Source organism: Typopeltis vanoorti, chromosome 11 (assembly GCF_054136105.1).
Source record: "Typopeltis vanoorti isolate ZY-2024b chromosome 11, IOZ_Tvanoo_1.0, whole genome shotgun sequence".
NCBI classification, from domain to species: Eukaryota; Metazoa; Arthropoda; class Arachnida; order Uropygi; family Thelyphonidae; genus Typopeltis; species Typopeltis vanoorti.
In genome coordinates this window covers 80,743,368-80,758,100 of record NC_143559.1, presented here as the reverse complement: position 1 = coordinate 80,758,100, position 14,733 = coordinate 80,743,368, and the positions used below count along the sequence as shown (strand labels likewise).

Here is a 14,733-nt window from a genome sequence, read left to right as displayed (position 1 = left end):
AAGAGCAATGGACAAATTGAAGGAAGATGCCAAAGGAATATCTGTACACAGAATGAGAATTAACAATCTGAGATTTGCAGATGACATTGTTAGGTGACTGCAGAGGGGAGATTCTAAAATACAAAGTAACAATCATAGAGGAGGCCAAGAGATGGTGCTACTATTAGAAATATATACACATTAGCACAAGAATAATGTTTAATTTGCCAAATATATTATGGTTGACTTTGATATAGAATCTTTATATACGAATGTACCTCTCAAAGAGACTTTGGAATTACTAGCTGACATCTTCCCACAAGATATTATAAAACTATTTGATTTTGTAATGCACTCTGGATATTTCTTATGTCAAAATAAATTTTACAACCAAGTGGAAGGAACAGCTATGGGAAGTCCACTCTCTCCTGCTCTTGCAAACTTTTATTTTAGAACATCTAGAAGAAGTCCTGTTCTCATCTATATTCCCTCAACCATCCTTTTGGGTTAGATATATAGATGACATCTTTGCTGTATGGCCTCATAACAGAGACTCCTTACCTTCCTTTTTAAGCAGTATCAATTCCTTACATCCTTGTATAAAGTTTACCATGGAAATTGAAAAAGACGACAAGTTATCCTTTTTAGATGCCCTTCTCATCCATTCACCTTCTGGTATTCTTACAACAACAGTTTACAGAAAACCAACTTTCACGGGTCGTTATATTCTCAAAGAATCTGCTCATCACCCTTGTCAAAAAACAGGAGTCACAAAATGATATATCCTTCATTATTGGAGTCACAAAATGTTTAATCCGATGAGTCAAAACTAACCGTTCAACTTCTCATTTATTACAGAAGGAACTTTCGACTATCAAACATCACATGAAACTAAATGGCTTCTCCGTAAAGAGTACACAACATCTTTTCGATTCTTACAGACCAACACAGAACAACCAAGATTCAATACGTCGAGTTCCAATTCCTTACATTTCCGGGATTTCAGAACCCATTTCGAGAATTCTAAAGAAATATGATCTAACAGCCACTTATACACCTATTAACAAATTATCGAACCATTTTCCTTCATCTAAAGATAAATGCTCAACTTTGTCTCTCCCTGGTGTGTATCAAGTTCCTTGTAATTGTAATCTTTCTTACTTTGGACAAACTGGACGTTCCATAGAAAAAAGAATTCAAGAGCATCAGTCATCAATTCAACACAACAAACCTGAGAAATCTGGTTTAGCTCAGCATGGATTAGAAACAAACGACAACATCCTTTGGTCCAAGACTCTCCTCCTACACAGAGGTCACTACAAATTTGAATGTTTATTTAAAGAAGGTGTAGAGGCCTTACTTCAACGTCCTAACTTGAATCGTAATGACTGTATATCTATATCAAAAATTTGGGAAAGTTTAATCAGGATAACATATTAAATTTTTTTTTTTTTTAATCAGTCTAATGTTAATTAAGATCATTATATGAATTTCTGAATTAATAACTTTAATTATGTTTTAAAAATGTTTACTCTTCTAATACTTAGCGATATGACATCATGTGGCTCGTTCTATGTATGAATGATCAACTGTTCGTATTCCACTTTGTTTTTTAAAAACTATTTCTATGTAGCCACTGAAGGTGGTCTGTAATATTCAGACCGAAATATTTGGCAAATTAAACATTATTCTTGTGCTAACGTGTATATATTTCTAATCATTGTGCTACTATTAGCAGATAAAAATCATCCCATAGCATCCATAGCGCCTAGAATAGTATCCTACGTTTTGCTCATTCAGACATCTCTGCTATATGATAAAATATTAAATATCACTATATGGGCATAAAGGTAAGTTAAACTGTAGTTGCAACATCAATTAGTGAAGAGAAAAAAAAATTTAAAACTTTAAAAATATACTATTGCTTACTGTCAATGTGATATCTGGCACATTTTTTTTTAATTTCAGAATTCCACAAATTAAGATCAACATATGTAGCAGTCATTCATTAAAATCATCATCATCATCATCAAATTCCTGCCATGTACCCTAAAGGGGGTATACAGGATATGACAGTACTACATGAAAAAATTACATCATTACTAACTTCCTATCTACAATTTTCCTCCAAATCAGTCTGTTACTTGTCAAGACTCCAACATTATCAGATCTTATATTTCTATCGTCTAAGGCACTTTGTACTGCATCAATCCACCTATATCTTGGTCTTCCTCTGGGTCGTTTTCCTGCCAACCTGGCAGAGAACACTTGTTTTGCTAATCTTTAGTAAAAATTGTGCCTAAGTAGCTGAAATGTTTTACTTGTTCCACAGGTTCTCCATTCACAACACAGTTGACATTTTCAATGATTCTGCCTATTTTCATTGTCTTTGTCTTTTTATTGCTGACCTTCATACCATATCTATTACAACAGCTATTCAATTTAGTCAGAGAATCTTGCAGACTTGTAGCGGATTTATTTAGAAGTATAACATCATCCGCATAAAGCAAAGATCTGACATTAACATCTCCAATTTTGATATCAGGTTTAATACCACATTCCTTCATAATGTGATCCATATAGATAATGAATAACAGAGGGGATAATGTACATCCTTGTCTCACACCAGATTTAACATTAAACCATCTCCCTGTACTTCCTTCAATTCTAACTGCTGACTCACAACTTAAATAAAGACTAAGTATTGCTTGATATAATGCCCCATTGACACCATATAACTGCAGCGTATTGAATAGCTTCTCTCTTGGCACCTTGTCATATGCCTTTTCCAAATCGACAAAACTTAAATACAGATCTTTGTTATATTCCCATGCTTTCTCGACTATTTGTCGTAAAGTGAAGATCTGATCCTGACAGCCTCCATTTGGCCTGAATCCAGCTTGTTCTTCACCAAGCTTTTCTTCCACAATTCTTCTCAACCGTTTCTCAAGTATACTTGCATAGATCTTGCCAGGAACACTCAGTAGGGAAATACCTCTGTAATTCTCACATTCTGTTTTATTTCCCTTTTTATATATGGGTACTATGAGAGCTCTACTCCAATCATCGGGAATTCGTCCCTCTGTCCAGGCTTTCTGAACTATGCAGTGCAGCCACTGTAAGCCACTTATTCATTAAAATTTTAAACATTAATTAAAATCAATGTTTGAAATTTGCTTCAGTGTCATTATACAAATTAATGTATAGAGGCCCATTCATAGGGTAGCTTAAGAATCAAAGCTAGATAGCTGGGGGTGTTAAACCTAATCCAATCTTACTTCACTGTGTATCCCATTAGTAGGTATCTACCTAGATGATGAACATTTTGTATTCTTTATTGGCTTATGCGAAAAGACAACAATATAACAAGATAGAATGTTATGCTGGGTTGGGCATTGCCTGATTAAACAAGACCCCTTTTTTTTTTTTTTTTTTGGGTAGGGAACCTGAACCGTCAAAAGTCAGTCAGATGATTGGTATTTTGAAACAAGACAAAAGCATGTAACAGCCTTCTAAATAACAACTACAAGATGTTATATTCAGGCAATAATGATTAGGAAAAGGCACAAGTAGGCTATAGTATTCAAGACTAAATATTGAATATCAGGCAGCTTTACCATAATATGGATTTGAGAACTGGATTATAAACAAAACAGCTGATCAAAGACTAGAGACCACAAATAGAGTTCTAAGAAAAAAAAATGTAAAGGTGAGAACAGATGGTGTTGATGGCAAAATCATTAAAAATGAAAATATTAGGAAGGACATTGTTTGCATTGAGTAATGTGTAAGCAGATCTAACCTCATATGATATGGTTACTTAACAGGATGGAAGGGAAAAGTTAGCAAAGCAGGTGTTTTGGTGCTAGGAAAGACCCACAGGAAGACATATTTAGGTGAAGTGATTCACTCAGAAGTACCACAAATATAAGATCTGACAATATTGAAGTTTTCATAGATATGGAGAAAAATTGTTGACAGAAGTGTAAGAATGTAAACTTTTCGTGTAGTACCGTCAATGTATTATGCACATCACTTGAGGATACATCAGGGTGATGAACAGTGATTTAATGATGAACAAAGCTCATCAGTAAATCATTTAATGCAAAAAGAGATTTTTTTATGAATGTTTCTCAGCTGCAATAATGCAAACTTAGACATAAAAAAAACATATACACTATCTACCAATAATTGTCTGGAAGCCCCTGTTATTTGAAGTTATGGAACATTCCAGGTTTGTTAATAACAAAAACTGGCGTACAGATAGTAAGAAGCAGTATTTCATTGTAGCATTGAATACAGGTGGTATGGCAACACAACGTGAACTCAGTGACTTCAAGAGGTGTCATCATGGGCTGTCACATTGGTGCCATGTCCATATGTGCCATAGTCACTCAACTGGAGCATCCAAAATCAAAGTTTGGCAATGTGATCAACAAATGGAGATGTTCTGGCATCACTAGTGCAGGAAAACACCAAGGGCAGTCGCCAAAAATGACTGAGGGACAGGAGGGTGTTAAAATGGGTGGCACGCAAAAACCGGATACAATCAGCACAGACCATCCATGATAAGTTCCAGAATGCCAGTAACACCATGGTGAGCATTGATACTGTATGAAAAGAACTCCATTTACTGGGTTTCAATGGAAGAGCAGCACACAAGCCAAACATTATAACAATAAACAAGACAGCTCATCTAGCCTGGTGCAAAGAGAATGTTAACTGAACAATTGACCAGTGGAAAATGGTACTGATAAATATCCTTGAAGAACCTCTAAAAACAAAAATGCTATAAAGTTATCAAAATATTGGTTTGTATATATAGAAAAGCTTAACTTTATTTCAACTTTTTACTATGAGCCTCTGTAGCTCAGTTGGTAATAGATGAAGCTCTTTGGTTGGAAAGACCTGGATTCGATTCTCGTTCATGACACGAGGAGGAACCTTTACTGGTCTCTTTCAACTAAAGGTGAGTTAGCAGGTCTGAAACAGACAGAGGATTTTTTCACCCAGAAACTCTGGTTTTTCATCCCTCAGAACAGGCAAACCAGCTCTCTCTCTCTCTCTCTCTCTCTCTCTCACACACACACACACACACACACCGACATGGGTCTACAGTCATAAAATACACATACTTAATCCCTCAGTAGGAGGACTCAACCAGTTCTAAGGGATGGTGGAGGAACAGGAAAACCCCATATGAATAATAAAAAAAAAATTAATATATACTTAGGTCATTAAATGAACACATTTAAAGTTTTTACACTTTTTTTTTTATTCCAATAGCATGACCAAAACTATTAAATTGTATTACTTACAATGATCACATTAGCTAAGTGAGCTGCAATCAGAGCATAGACTCCACCAGAAGCTCCAGCCAAAAAAGTTCCAGGATCAGAGAGCGATGACCCTAATGATCCTAAGAGGAATAACAAAAATAATTACTTTCTGGTTAAATCATTACATAAAGTTCCTATTTTGCAAAACAAAACTTTACTAAATTTATTTGGTAAAACAGGATCTTTATGCAACAACATTGAGTGCTTTCAAAGAAGTGAGGTTTTTTTAATACCATCATCATTATCTCTCTGTGCTATTACATTACTACTATCATATGTCAGATAACTTGAGAAACTTACATTTAATCATGGAGCAATGGAATGGGTTCTTCCCTATCACAGTAGTGTTACTATGGTGTTATGATTAAACATCATATGCACACTGAATTGCAATTTTAGAATAACTACTTTATAAATACACTAATCTAGTATTAGTGTATTTATAAATTTCATTCAACTTAAAATAATGGAAGAACAAAACAATACAATTAAACTTTTCAAAAATGATAGCATCAATACTCAAAAAGAAATACTGAAAATATGACTGCTGAGCAGGTAGAACAATGATGAAACTTTTTAAGTGTATTCATAACTCCAGACAGAGAATGACTATCACTGATACTTGCAAGTTGCTGACTTTTTGAGGTATTGTGCTTATGCTAGAAAATATCAAAGACAATACCAAACCACTGCAAGCTGGTAGGTTACTTTAAAACAAGAACACAACGAAAGAGGAAGATTTCTTCAAAACTGCATACTTTACACTAACTAGCCAGGTCTCAAAATTTCAGGCATTTTAGAAAAATGAACTAATTACAAATGTTTCTATGATCAACCTATGCAGTAACATTACTTTTCTTTATTGATTTTTCGCTCACTATTCCTTTTGCCACAATATCTCTCATTTTTTCTCATTCTTCTTTTATGTGTAATTTAATAATTCAATTTCTTTTTCACAGTAAGAGTAATAATTATATCTATATTGTTCAGTCAACACTCCATGCATGTAGCCATTCCTTTTTTGATCTACAAGGTATCAGAGGTTGGCAAGCAATGCAAAACCATTGGTAAAGCTCATTTGCACTAGCATCACCATACTGGGGAGGGGAAAAGCTTAGTGTGTTTGATAAAAGTGCTGATGAGCACTACAAAAGCTAGACTTCTTTAAAAGGATGTAAATTTTGTTGCAGAGAGAGAACGTTAGAAAACTAGTTATGGCACTGCATTTTTAACATATGAAGCTTGCACAGCTACAGAATATATATTAAGAGAAATGAAACTGATTATATATAAAAATATACATAAATGCTGTTGGCATTTTTCATAAGTCTGACGACATGGTCATTCAATAATTTTGAAATGTAAAGTAAGGTATGATTGAATAAAGTATTTCCAAATGTTAATGCAGTCTATTACAATCCAATGTTCTGCACTTCCTATGAGATCAACAGTTTTTTTTCCAGCTGAAATATTCTGTGTATCCTTAATCTCACAAATCCTCTATGCTAACTTATTTACAGTGAATTTCTTTTTGAACAGCAACGTACCTATGGGATTTTGGTAGTTTGTTTGCTATAGCGAGTGTTAAATGTACAATCAAATCACTAAACAATAATACTGCATGATCTCCAACTTCAGTTGCAGTTGCACATCAACTAGACAGCCTCAAGCTTTATATAGCTAAGACTTCCAAGGATAAGGACGTTATTATTTTAATTATTTTAAACCTTACACCAGTTTGATATAAATTCTGAAACTTCAAGGGTTATTATCACTATTCAAGCATTAGTATCATATCGCCTGGAAATCCATGTTACTTTATAAAATAAAATTACATATATAATATTCCACTGTACATGAATCACCTTAAATTTTTTTTTTTTTTGGCTTAATTAATTGGAATTATTATTCATATAGGGAAAGAGAATTTACATGTTAGGAAATGGGGAAAAGTTACTGCATGAGAACATATTCAGGAATTTGATGATGTTTGTTATTTTTGCAGCTATCCATACTTTTAATTACTAATTTCAATTCATTGCTAAAATTTCTAAGATCTCTTTTTGATTGTCACTATCATTTACGTTGTTTCCTTTTATTGTAGCTATGGTACTGACGAAAAATTCAAACAAAGTTAAGGGGATAAAATTTTCATATAGGGAAAGAGAATTTACATGTTAGGAAATGGGGAAAAGTTATATATATCAACCTCGCAAAAAAAAAAAAAAAAAAGCCGTTTGGCTTTTCAAATTCAAACAAAGTTTAAAAAATCAGATTATCTGATCAGAAGCATCCTTGAGTTTAATGCTCTGATTACTCATACTGCTGAAAACTTAAGTGCATTTGACCACTTCTATTGATGAAATAGGCAGGACTTAATTGTCAAATTATGGGAAGGAATTATAATGTATTCACAGCCAAACAGATGAATTGGTTGAATCTCATGATAGTTCTGTAAATTCTTAGATGAGTTAAAATTCATTTGGTGATAGATGACTCACTATAGCAAATATCATTATACCACTTTCTTCCTACTCTCCTTTTGTTATTTTTTTCTCAAGCTATTTATCCTAGGAATACTCACTTTCTATTCATTCTTCTTTGTCCATTTGAGGATGTCACCATTTTTATTTTTTCTATCATATTAATGTTGTATGGTGACTCGTTATTAAGAGGAGTGATAGATGGGAGTTTAACTAAATTGTACTTATCGGGTGCGAAATTTAAGGATGTAAGTGAGAGTATTAGAGCGCAAAAACAGAGGGTGAAAGAATTGATAGTTGTGGCAGGTACGAATGAATTGAAAGGAGATAAATGTTTTATGAGAGAGGACTTTAAAGTATTGTTAAAGGTAGCGAAAGAAAAGAGTGGCAGAGTTAGGATGGTAAGTCTGTTGCCACGGTATGACAGAGAGGAGTTTAGAAGGAGGGCCATAATCGCAAATGACTTTATGCGTAGGTTATGTAGACAGTGTGGTGTGGAATTCGTGGATGTGTGGAATGAGTTTGATGGGTGAAAGGATTTATACAAGATGGATGGCCTGCATTTGAACGGATTTGGTGTGCGGAGACTGGAAAAAGTGTTGCTGAATGAAGTGAAAATGGATGTGCAGAACCAGGGAAACTAGAACTACCAAGGAGGGGGGGGTGGATATGCAGACATCAGTGAGACAGTTGAGTGTAAGAATGTATATAATGTACCCGAGCCAGTACTAAGGACAAGAAATCTGAATGGGATAGTTAGAATAACGCATCAAGATAGGGGTGGGACAAAGGGACCGCTGCATTTCATGTATACTAATGCCAGGAGTATTAGGAACAAGAAGGAAGAATTTTTGGCCTTGATAGGCTCTTCCTGGCCACGGGTTATTAGCATTAGTGAAACATGGCTGACAGAAGATGATATAGTTAGTAGGATAGAATGTGCAGGTTATAGTGTGTTTAGGAGGGACAGAGAGAATAAAATGGAGGGGGAGAGGAGTGTTATTGATGATAGATGTGGAGCTGCAGCCAAGGAGAATAGAAGTTGAATTGCAGGATAGAGAAAAGAGCACATTTGAGGCCATTTGGTGTGAGATTGAGGCTAGCAGAACAAAATATACAATTGGGTGCTGCTATAGACCAGGTGATGGGAAAAGATGGTGGAGATAGTATGCATAAGCAAATAGAAGAAATGAGTGGAAGGACGGTAATTATTATGGGGGATTTCAACTATGGTAACATTAATTGGAAGGAGAAGAGGACACATGTGAGGAAGGAAATGGATTTTATTCAATTATTAAGGGATAACTATCTAAGACAGCATCTAAGTGAAAATACTAGAGGTATGAGAGTGCTTGACCTGGTAATAGCATCTGAGAATTTGACTGTAATGAATATGACCATGTTGCCGCCTATTGGTGAGAGTGATCATAAGGTCTTGACCTGGGAGGTGGCTAAAAGTGTGGAATTTTCGATTAAGACAGGGTATAGGCGGAATTACCATGCTGGCAAGTATGACACGCTTAGGAGATTGCTTGGATCAGTGCCATGGCATGTAAAACTGCAAAGGCTGGATGTTGATAGAGCATGGAAAGTGGTCAAGGAGAATTTACAGGAGGTTATGGCTGATTGTTACAGGAAGTTATGGTTGATTGATACCTAGGGTGCAAATAATAAAACAAGTAGGGATTAAATAGATGAATAACACCATTAAGCTTGAGCTGCAAAAAAAAGAAACAACTGTGGAGGGAATTTAAGGTGACCTGCAGGCACACAAACGGTATAAAGCGCAGGCCAGAAGGGTAATGAGTGTGGTAAAAAAAAAGCAAAAGCGGATTATGAAAGGAAACTAGCTATGCAAGCTAAAGAGAATCCCAAACAGTTCTTTCAATATGCTGCACGCAAAAAAAAAAAACTGTACACGCCAGAATGATTTTAAGGAATGACGATGGTGCGGAGGTCACTGAATCAGTCAATATAGTGGAACTACTGAGCAAGCACTTTGCAAGAATATATCATTTAGGTGGTGACATTGAAAAAATGAAGGAACCATTAGTTTATACAGGAATTGTGATGAATGAAGTAGAGGTGAATAGTCTATTACAGAACCTTAATGTGAATACATCTGTGGGATTGGATGGTATACCGGCACAGGTCTTACGTGAAGTGGCTAAAGAATTATCTGTGCCCTTGACCACGTTATTTAATCTAAGTCTTGGGTCTGGTTTAGTCCCGAAGGTGTGGAAAGAGGGGAAAATAGTTCCACTGCATAAAGGAGGATCCAAGACTACTGTTGCAAATTACCGACCAATCAGCATAGCAGAAGTTGTTGTCAAGGTCTTGGAGAAAGTAGTCAAGGGAAAAAAACAGGAATGGATTGATGATAATGAAATATTGTACGGGGTACAGCATGGCTTTGTGAAGGGTAGATCATGCCTCAGTAACCTGCTCAAGTTTTATAACACAGTGACGGCTGAACTGGATAAGGGTAATGGGTTTACAGTGATACTGCTGGATCTGGCTAAGGCATCTGACAGGATACCACATGGAATTCTAATCCGTAAACTACAACATATGGGAATGGATATAGGGTTGGTGAGATGGATAGGTGGGTGGTTGATGGAGAGATATCAGAGAGTAGTTTATTCAGGAGTAGAGTCCAAAAGATGGCCTGTGACTAGTGGTGTGCCACAGGGTTCTGTTCTTGGACCATTGCTGTTTAATTTGTTCATTAACAACATAGGGAAGGATCTAAGAGGAACAGTTCATTTGTTCGCTGATGATGCAAAGTTAGGTAGGGCAATAGTGAATGCAGAAGATGTCAAAATCTTGCAGGAAGACTTGGATAGATTGGAATTCTGGGCTAAGGAGAATGGATGTCAATTTAATGTGACAAAATATAAGGTCATGCATTTTGGGTTGAAAAGATTAGCAACAGTATACCACATTGGTGGAACTGTACTCCAGGAGATTTATGAGGCCAGGGACTTGGGAGTGTTGGTGGATAGGGAGATGAAGTTTGGGGGGCACATTGCAAAAGTAGCTAAATCAGCTCATCAACTCACTTGGTTGTTGAAAAATACTTTGACAAGCAGAGACAAGCAAGTTATTGTACCTTTTTACTGAGCCTTGATAAGACCTCATCTCGACTACTGTGCCCAGATTTGGTCACCGAGGTTTCTTCTTAATGGGAAGGAGGTGGAGAGGATCCAGAGGCGAGTGACCAAGATGATAGCAGGTCCATGGAATGAACCTTATAAGAACAGGTTGAAGATTTGTGGGTTGCAGAAATTAGTTGATAAGCGGAAAAGGAGAGATATGATTGAGACATTCAAATTGCTAAAAGGTTTCTATAGGATTAATTCAGAAGATATTTTTGAAATCAGGACTGGAGGTGGGAGAACTAGGGGATATCTATGGAAGCTGGGCAAGAGTGTGGTTAGCAAGGGAGTTAGAGCTGGGTTCTTTACTTTTAGAGTGGTAAATGAGTGGAATAAGCTGCCAGAGTCTGTTGTGGGTGCTATGACAGTGAATGAGTTCAAGGCAAGGTATAATAGATACTGTGAGAATGTCGAATAGTTGAGTGGACATGATGTTTAGGGCCTCCCTCGATGAGTCTAAGGACTCCCTGGAGTCGCCCGTAATAATAATAATGGAAAGTACATTTCTTAATTGAACAAATCCAACTGGAATGTAAGCTAGATTAATATCAGTTCCAAGCAGATACATATGAAATGTTCAACATTTCACATGCTAGTCTCCAAATATCTCTACAGGAATATCTCAGAATCTGAAGTACCTCTGTGGGCAACAATTTTGATGAAAATGATTGAATAAAGGACAGGTGCTTATTTTAAAATGTTAAAGAAATTATCACGTGAATACATTATTTTATAGACCTTTAAGTGTATGCCTCTGAAATAAATTTTTCTTGTATTTACCTGCTAAGACACCTAATATATAAACAAGTCCAACTCTCCACCATTTGTGAACCAACTCCAAAGGAATTCCCAAAATTAATTGCACTAAGAGATTGAAGAAAATGTGGACAGCTCTAGAAAGTATATATAAAAAAAAAAACAAAATTAATGTATTATTAATGAAAAATATATGAAATAAGAAAAAAATAAAGCAATAAAATTATTCAAAACTTAATTTTTAGAATGTTTGCTTAAAATATGCATGACAATTAATAAAGAAAGGAACAGACTTGGCAAATGGATCTTATTACGAGGGAAAATCAGTAAGTCAGTCACAAATAGTCATAAAAAATAAAACAAGTGAGATACTAACCTTGGAAAAACATTTATTTCTCTACATAATCCCCTTTAATATTTATGTGCTTGTTCCATCACTTTATCATTCTTTCAAAACCAGTAGTGTAGAATTCTTTTGTTCTTCTACCTGTTTCACAGTGGCTTCTGTTGCAGTCTCAACAAGGTGAAAAGAGTGATCTGGTCACCCTGAAATGTCATGAATTCAGTTTTGAATCCAGTTGTCTGCTGCACATAAACACTTCTCATTATAAATAGGATACATTTCTTTATGAATGTCCTTTGCAAATTCTCTTGTTCACGAGAAATACAACAGCATGCTGTTTGACAGCTGTACACTCCTTGAGCATGGCTTTTGTAGCTATTTCATAGCTATGAAACATGCTTGTCTATTATATGTACTATCATCATCATTATCCTAGATTGTGCTACAGCCTAGTGATGCATACTGAAAACCATTTTTACTTGTCATTCATTTGTTCTGCTTTTGTTTGCTACTTACTTTCCCTTGTTAAAAAAAAAGAGAGAGGAATAAATATCTATTATCATCAAGTATGCATACGATGTTTGCACATTAAAACTTAAACATTTTGAATGTGACCACTTATTTATGAAATTATAAACCTTGTCTATGGTTGGCTTGATATTATGATGATTAAGATGTATAAACTCTGCCAGCTAATAGAAAACAAAACAAAACAAAACAAAAAAAGATTTGCCTTTTATTGAAACTTTAATTACTTTTATATGTTCATTACATTTATACACTAATCAAAAGTTCACTACAAAAATATATATATAACTTTTAAACATCAGCTATTGCAATAGTTCAGTTCCTTGATGAAAATCAGCAATTCAAGTAGTGTCAGAATAGAACTCTAACCAAAAGCAATTTATATTTAGGCAGAATTTATGTCATAAGCTTTTGATCACATTTGAATCTTTTAATGTTCCAATGCATAAATTTTTGTCTATAACATGGTCCCCCTAATTTAATTAATGTTTATATCGCTGAAATGAAGCCTGTTGGCTCTTTATATTTAAGTAAATGATGGGTATCAAACTCTGCCATAGGTGGAGCTTATGCTCATCCCTATGCCGGTCCTAAGCCCGGTTAAAAGAGGAAGGTTGAGTGACAGGCTAATCACCCATGATTACAGAAACCATGAGTGAAGCAAGAAATCCCTTGGGGCAGAGTGCTACGACCTGTGGTCTCCCAACAGATGAATATTTACAGGACTTTAGAGAGGAGCCAACATCTATGATGCAGGTGGAGCCAAGCCTTATGGAACCTCACTTGCGGATGAAGTCAATCACTCACCCTAAAATTAAACTTAAAATCGGAATATGGAACATTCACAAAATGTACCAAATTGGAAAAACTAGGCAGATAGTCAACGAGATGAGTAAATATGGTCTTGATATCTTAGGAATTGCTGAAACAAGATGGACAGATTTTGGTGAGATAAGAACAACCGACAAATATTGCATATGTATTCAAGAGATGATGAAAAGACATGAGAAAAGAGTTGCAATGATTGTAAGTGAGAAAGCAAGGAAAAGTCTGATGAAATGGAACCCAATAAATAACCAAATAATTAAAGCTAGATTTTTCTCCAGATTCGTGAAATTGACCATCATACAAGTATATGCCCACAAATGATGCCGAAGAAATGGAGAAAGCAATTCTATGATCAACTCCAAAAAGTGATTGATAAAGTCCCTAAAACAAGACTTGTTAATTTTGATGGAAGACATGAATGCTAAAGTAGGGAAAAGAAAGACTGAAGATGAACGTGCTATAGGAAACGAAGTGAGTGGTGAACAAAATGAAAATGGAGAACTTTTTACATCCTTCTGTGAATTAAATAACCTCATCATAGGAAGTAGTATCTTCAAACATAAGAAAATTCACAAAATAACATGGATCTCCCCCCCCCCTGACGGAAAACAAAAAACCAGCTTGATCACATTGCTATATGTAATACTTTCAAGAGGACATTACAAGATGTAAGGGTTAAAAGAGGAGCTCATGCAGCTTCAGATCATTCTGCTAACCACAATAGTTAAATTAAAACTAGCAAGAAATTCAAACTAAGAAAGAATAAGAAAATTACATATATAACATTGATAAACTGAAGGACAAGAAAATAAAGAGAAATTTACCAATGAACTGAAGGACAGATTCTCAGTTTTTGGAGAATCAAATGAAAATGATGAGGAAAATAAGATTGAAGCCAACTGGGAAAAGTGTAAAGAAGCTTTCAATAAAACTGCAGAAGATATTTTAGGAGTGACAAGTGGGAAGTCACACAAAGAATGGATTACAGGAAATGCATTAAAACTAATTGAAGAAAGAAGATAAAAGAGAAAATAAACAACTGCAAATCAGAAAGATTACATGGAGAATATCAGAAGAAATATCAAGAAGTACATAAGATGATAAAGCGCTCTCCAGAAATGACAAGAGAAACTACTATCAACTGCTGGCTGAGGATGCTCAGAGAGCAAATGATACCGGAAATCTTGGAGAAGTTTATAAAATTATAAACTGATAGGTTCCTCGGAGGAACCTATCAGATGAATGAATGCAGGGTTAAAGATAAGCTACTAACTCAAGAGCAAGAAGTCCAACAAAGATGAAAGAGTACTTTGAAGAAT

General features: G+C 35.3%; 1 protein-coding gene across 1 annotated transcript in view; it reads right to left on the bottom strand.

The window, feature by feature from the left end:
- The window catches only part of LOC150101782 (rhomboid-related protein 2-like), a 124,727-nt gene that overhangs the window by 26,279 nt on the left and 83,715 nt on the right, over nucleotides 1-14,733 (bottom strand). Inside the window, exons 5-6 of the mRNA XM_090399907.1 lie at nucleotides 11,740-11,852; nucleotides 5,298-5,398 (exon numbers count right to left, since the gene is read on the bottom strand). Coding sequence (XP_090256033.1) covers nucleotides 5,298-5,398; nucleotides 11,740-11,852 — 214 coding nt within the window. The remainder of the gene's footprint in view (nucleotides 1-5,297; nucleotides 5,399-11,739; nucleotides 11,853-14,733) is intronic.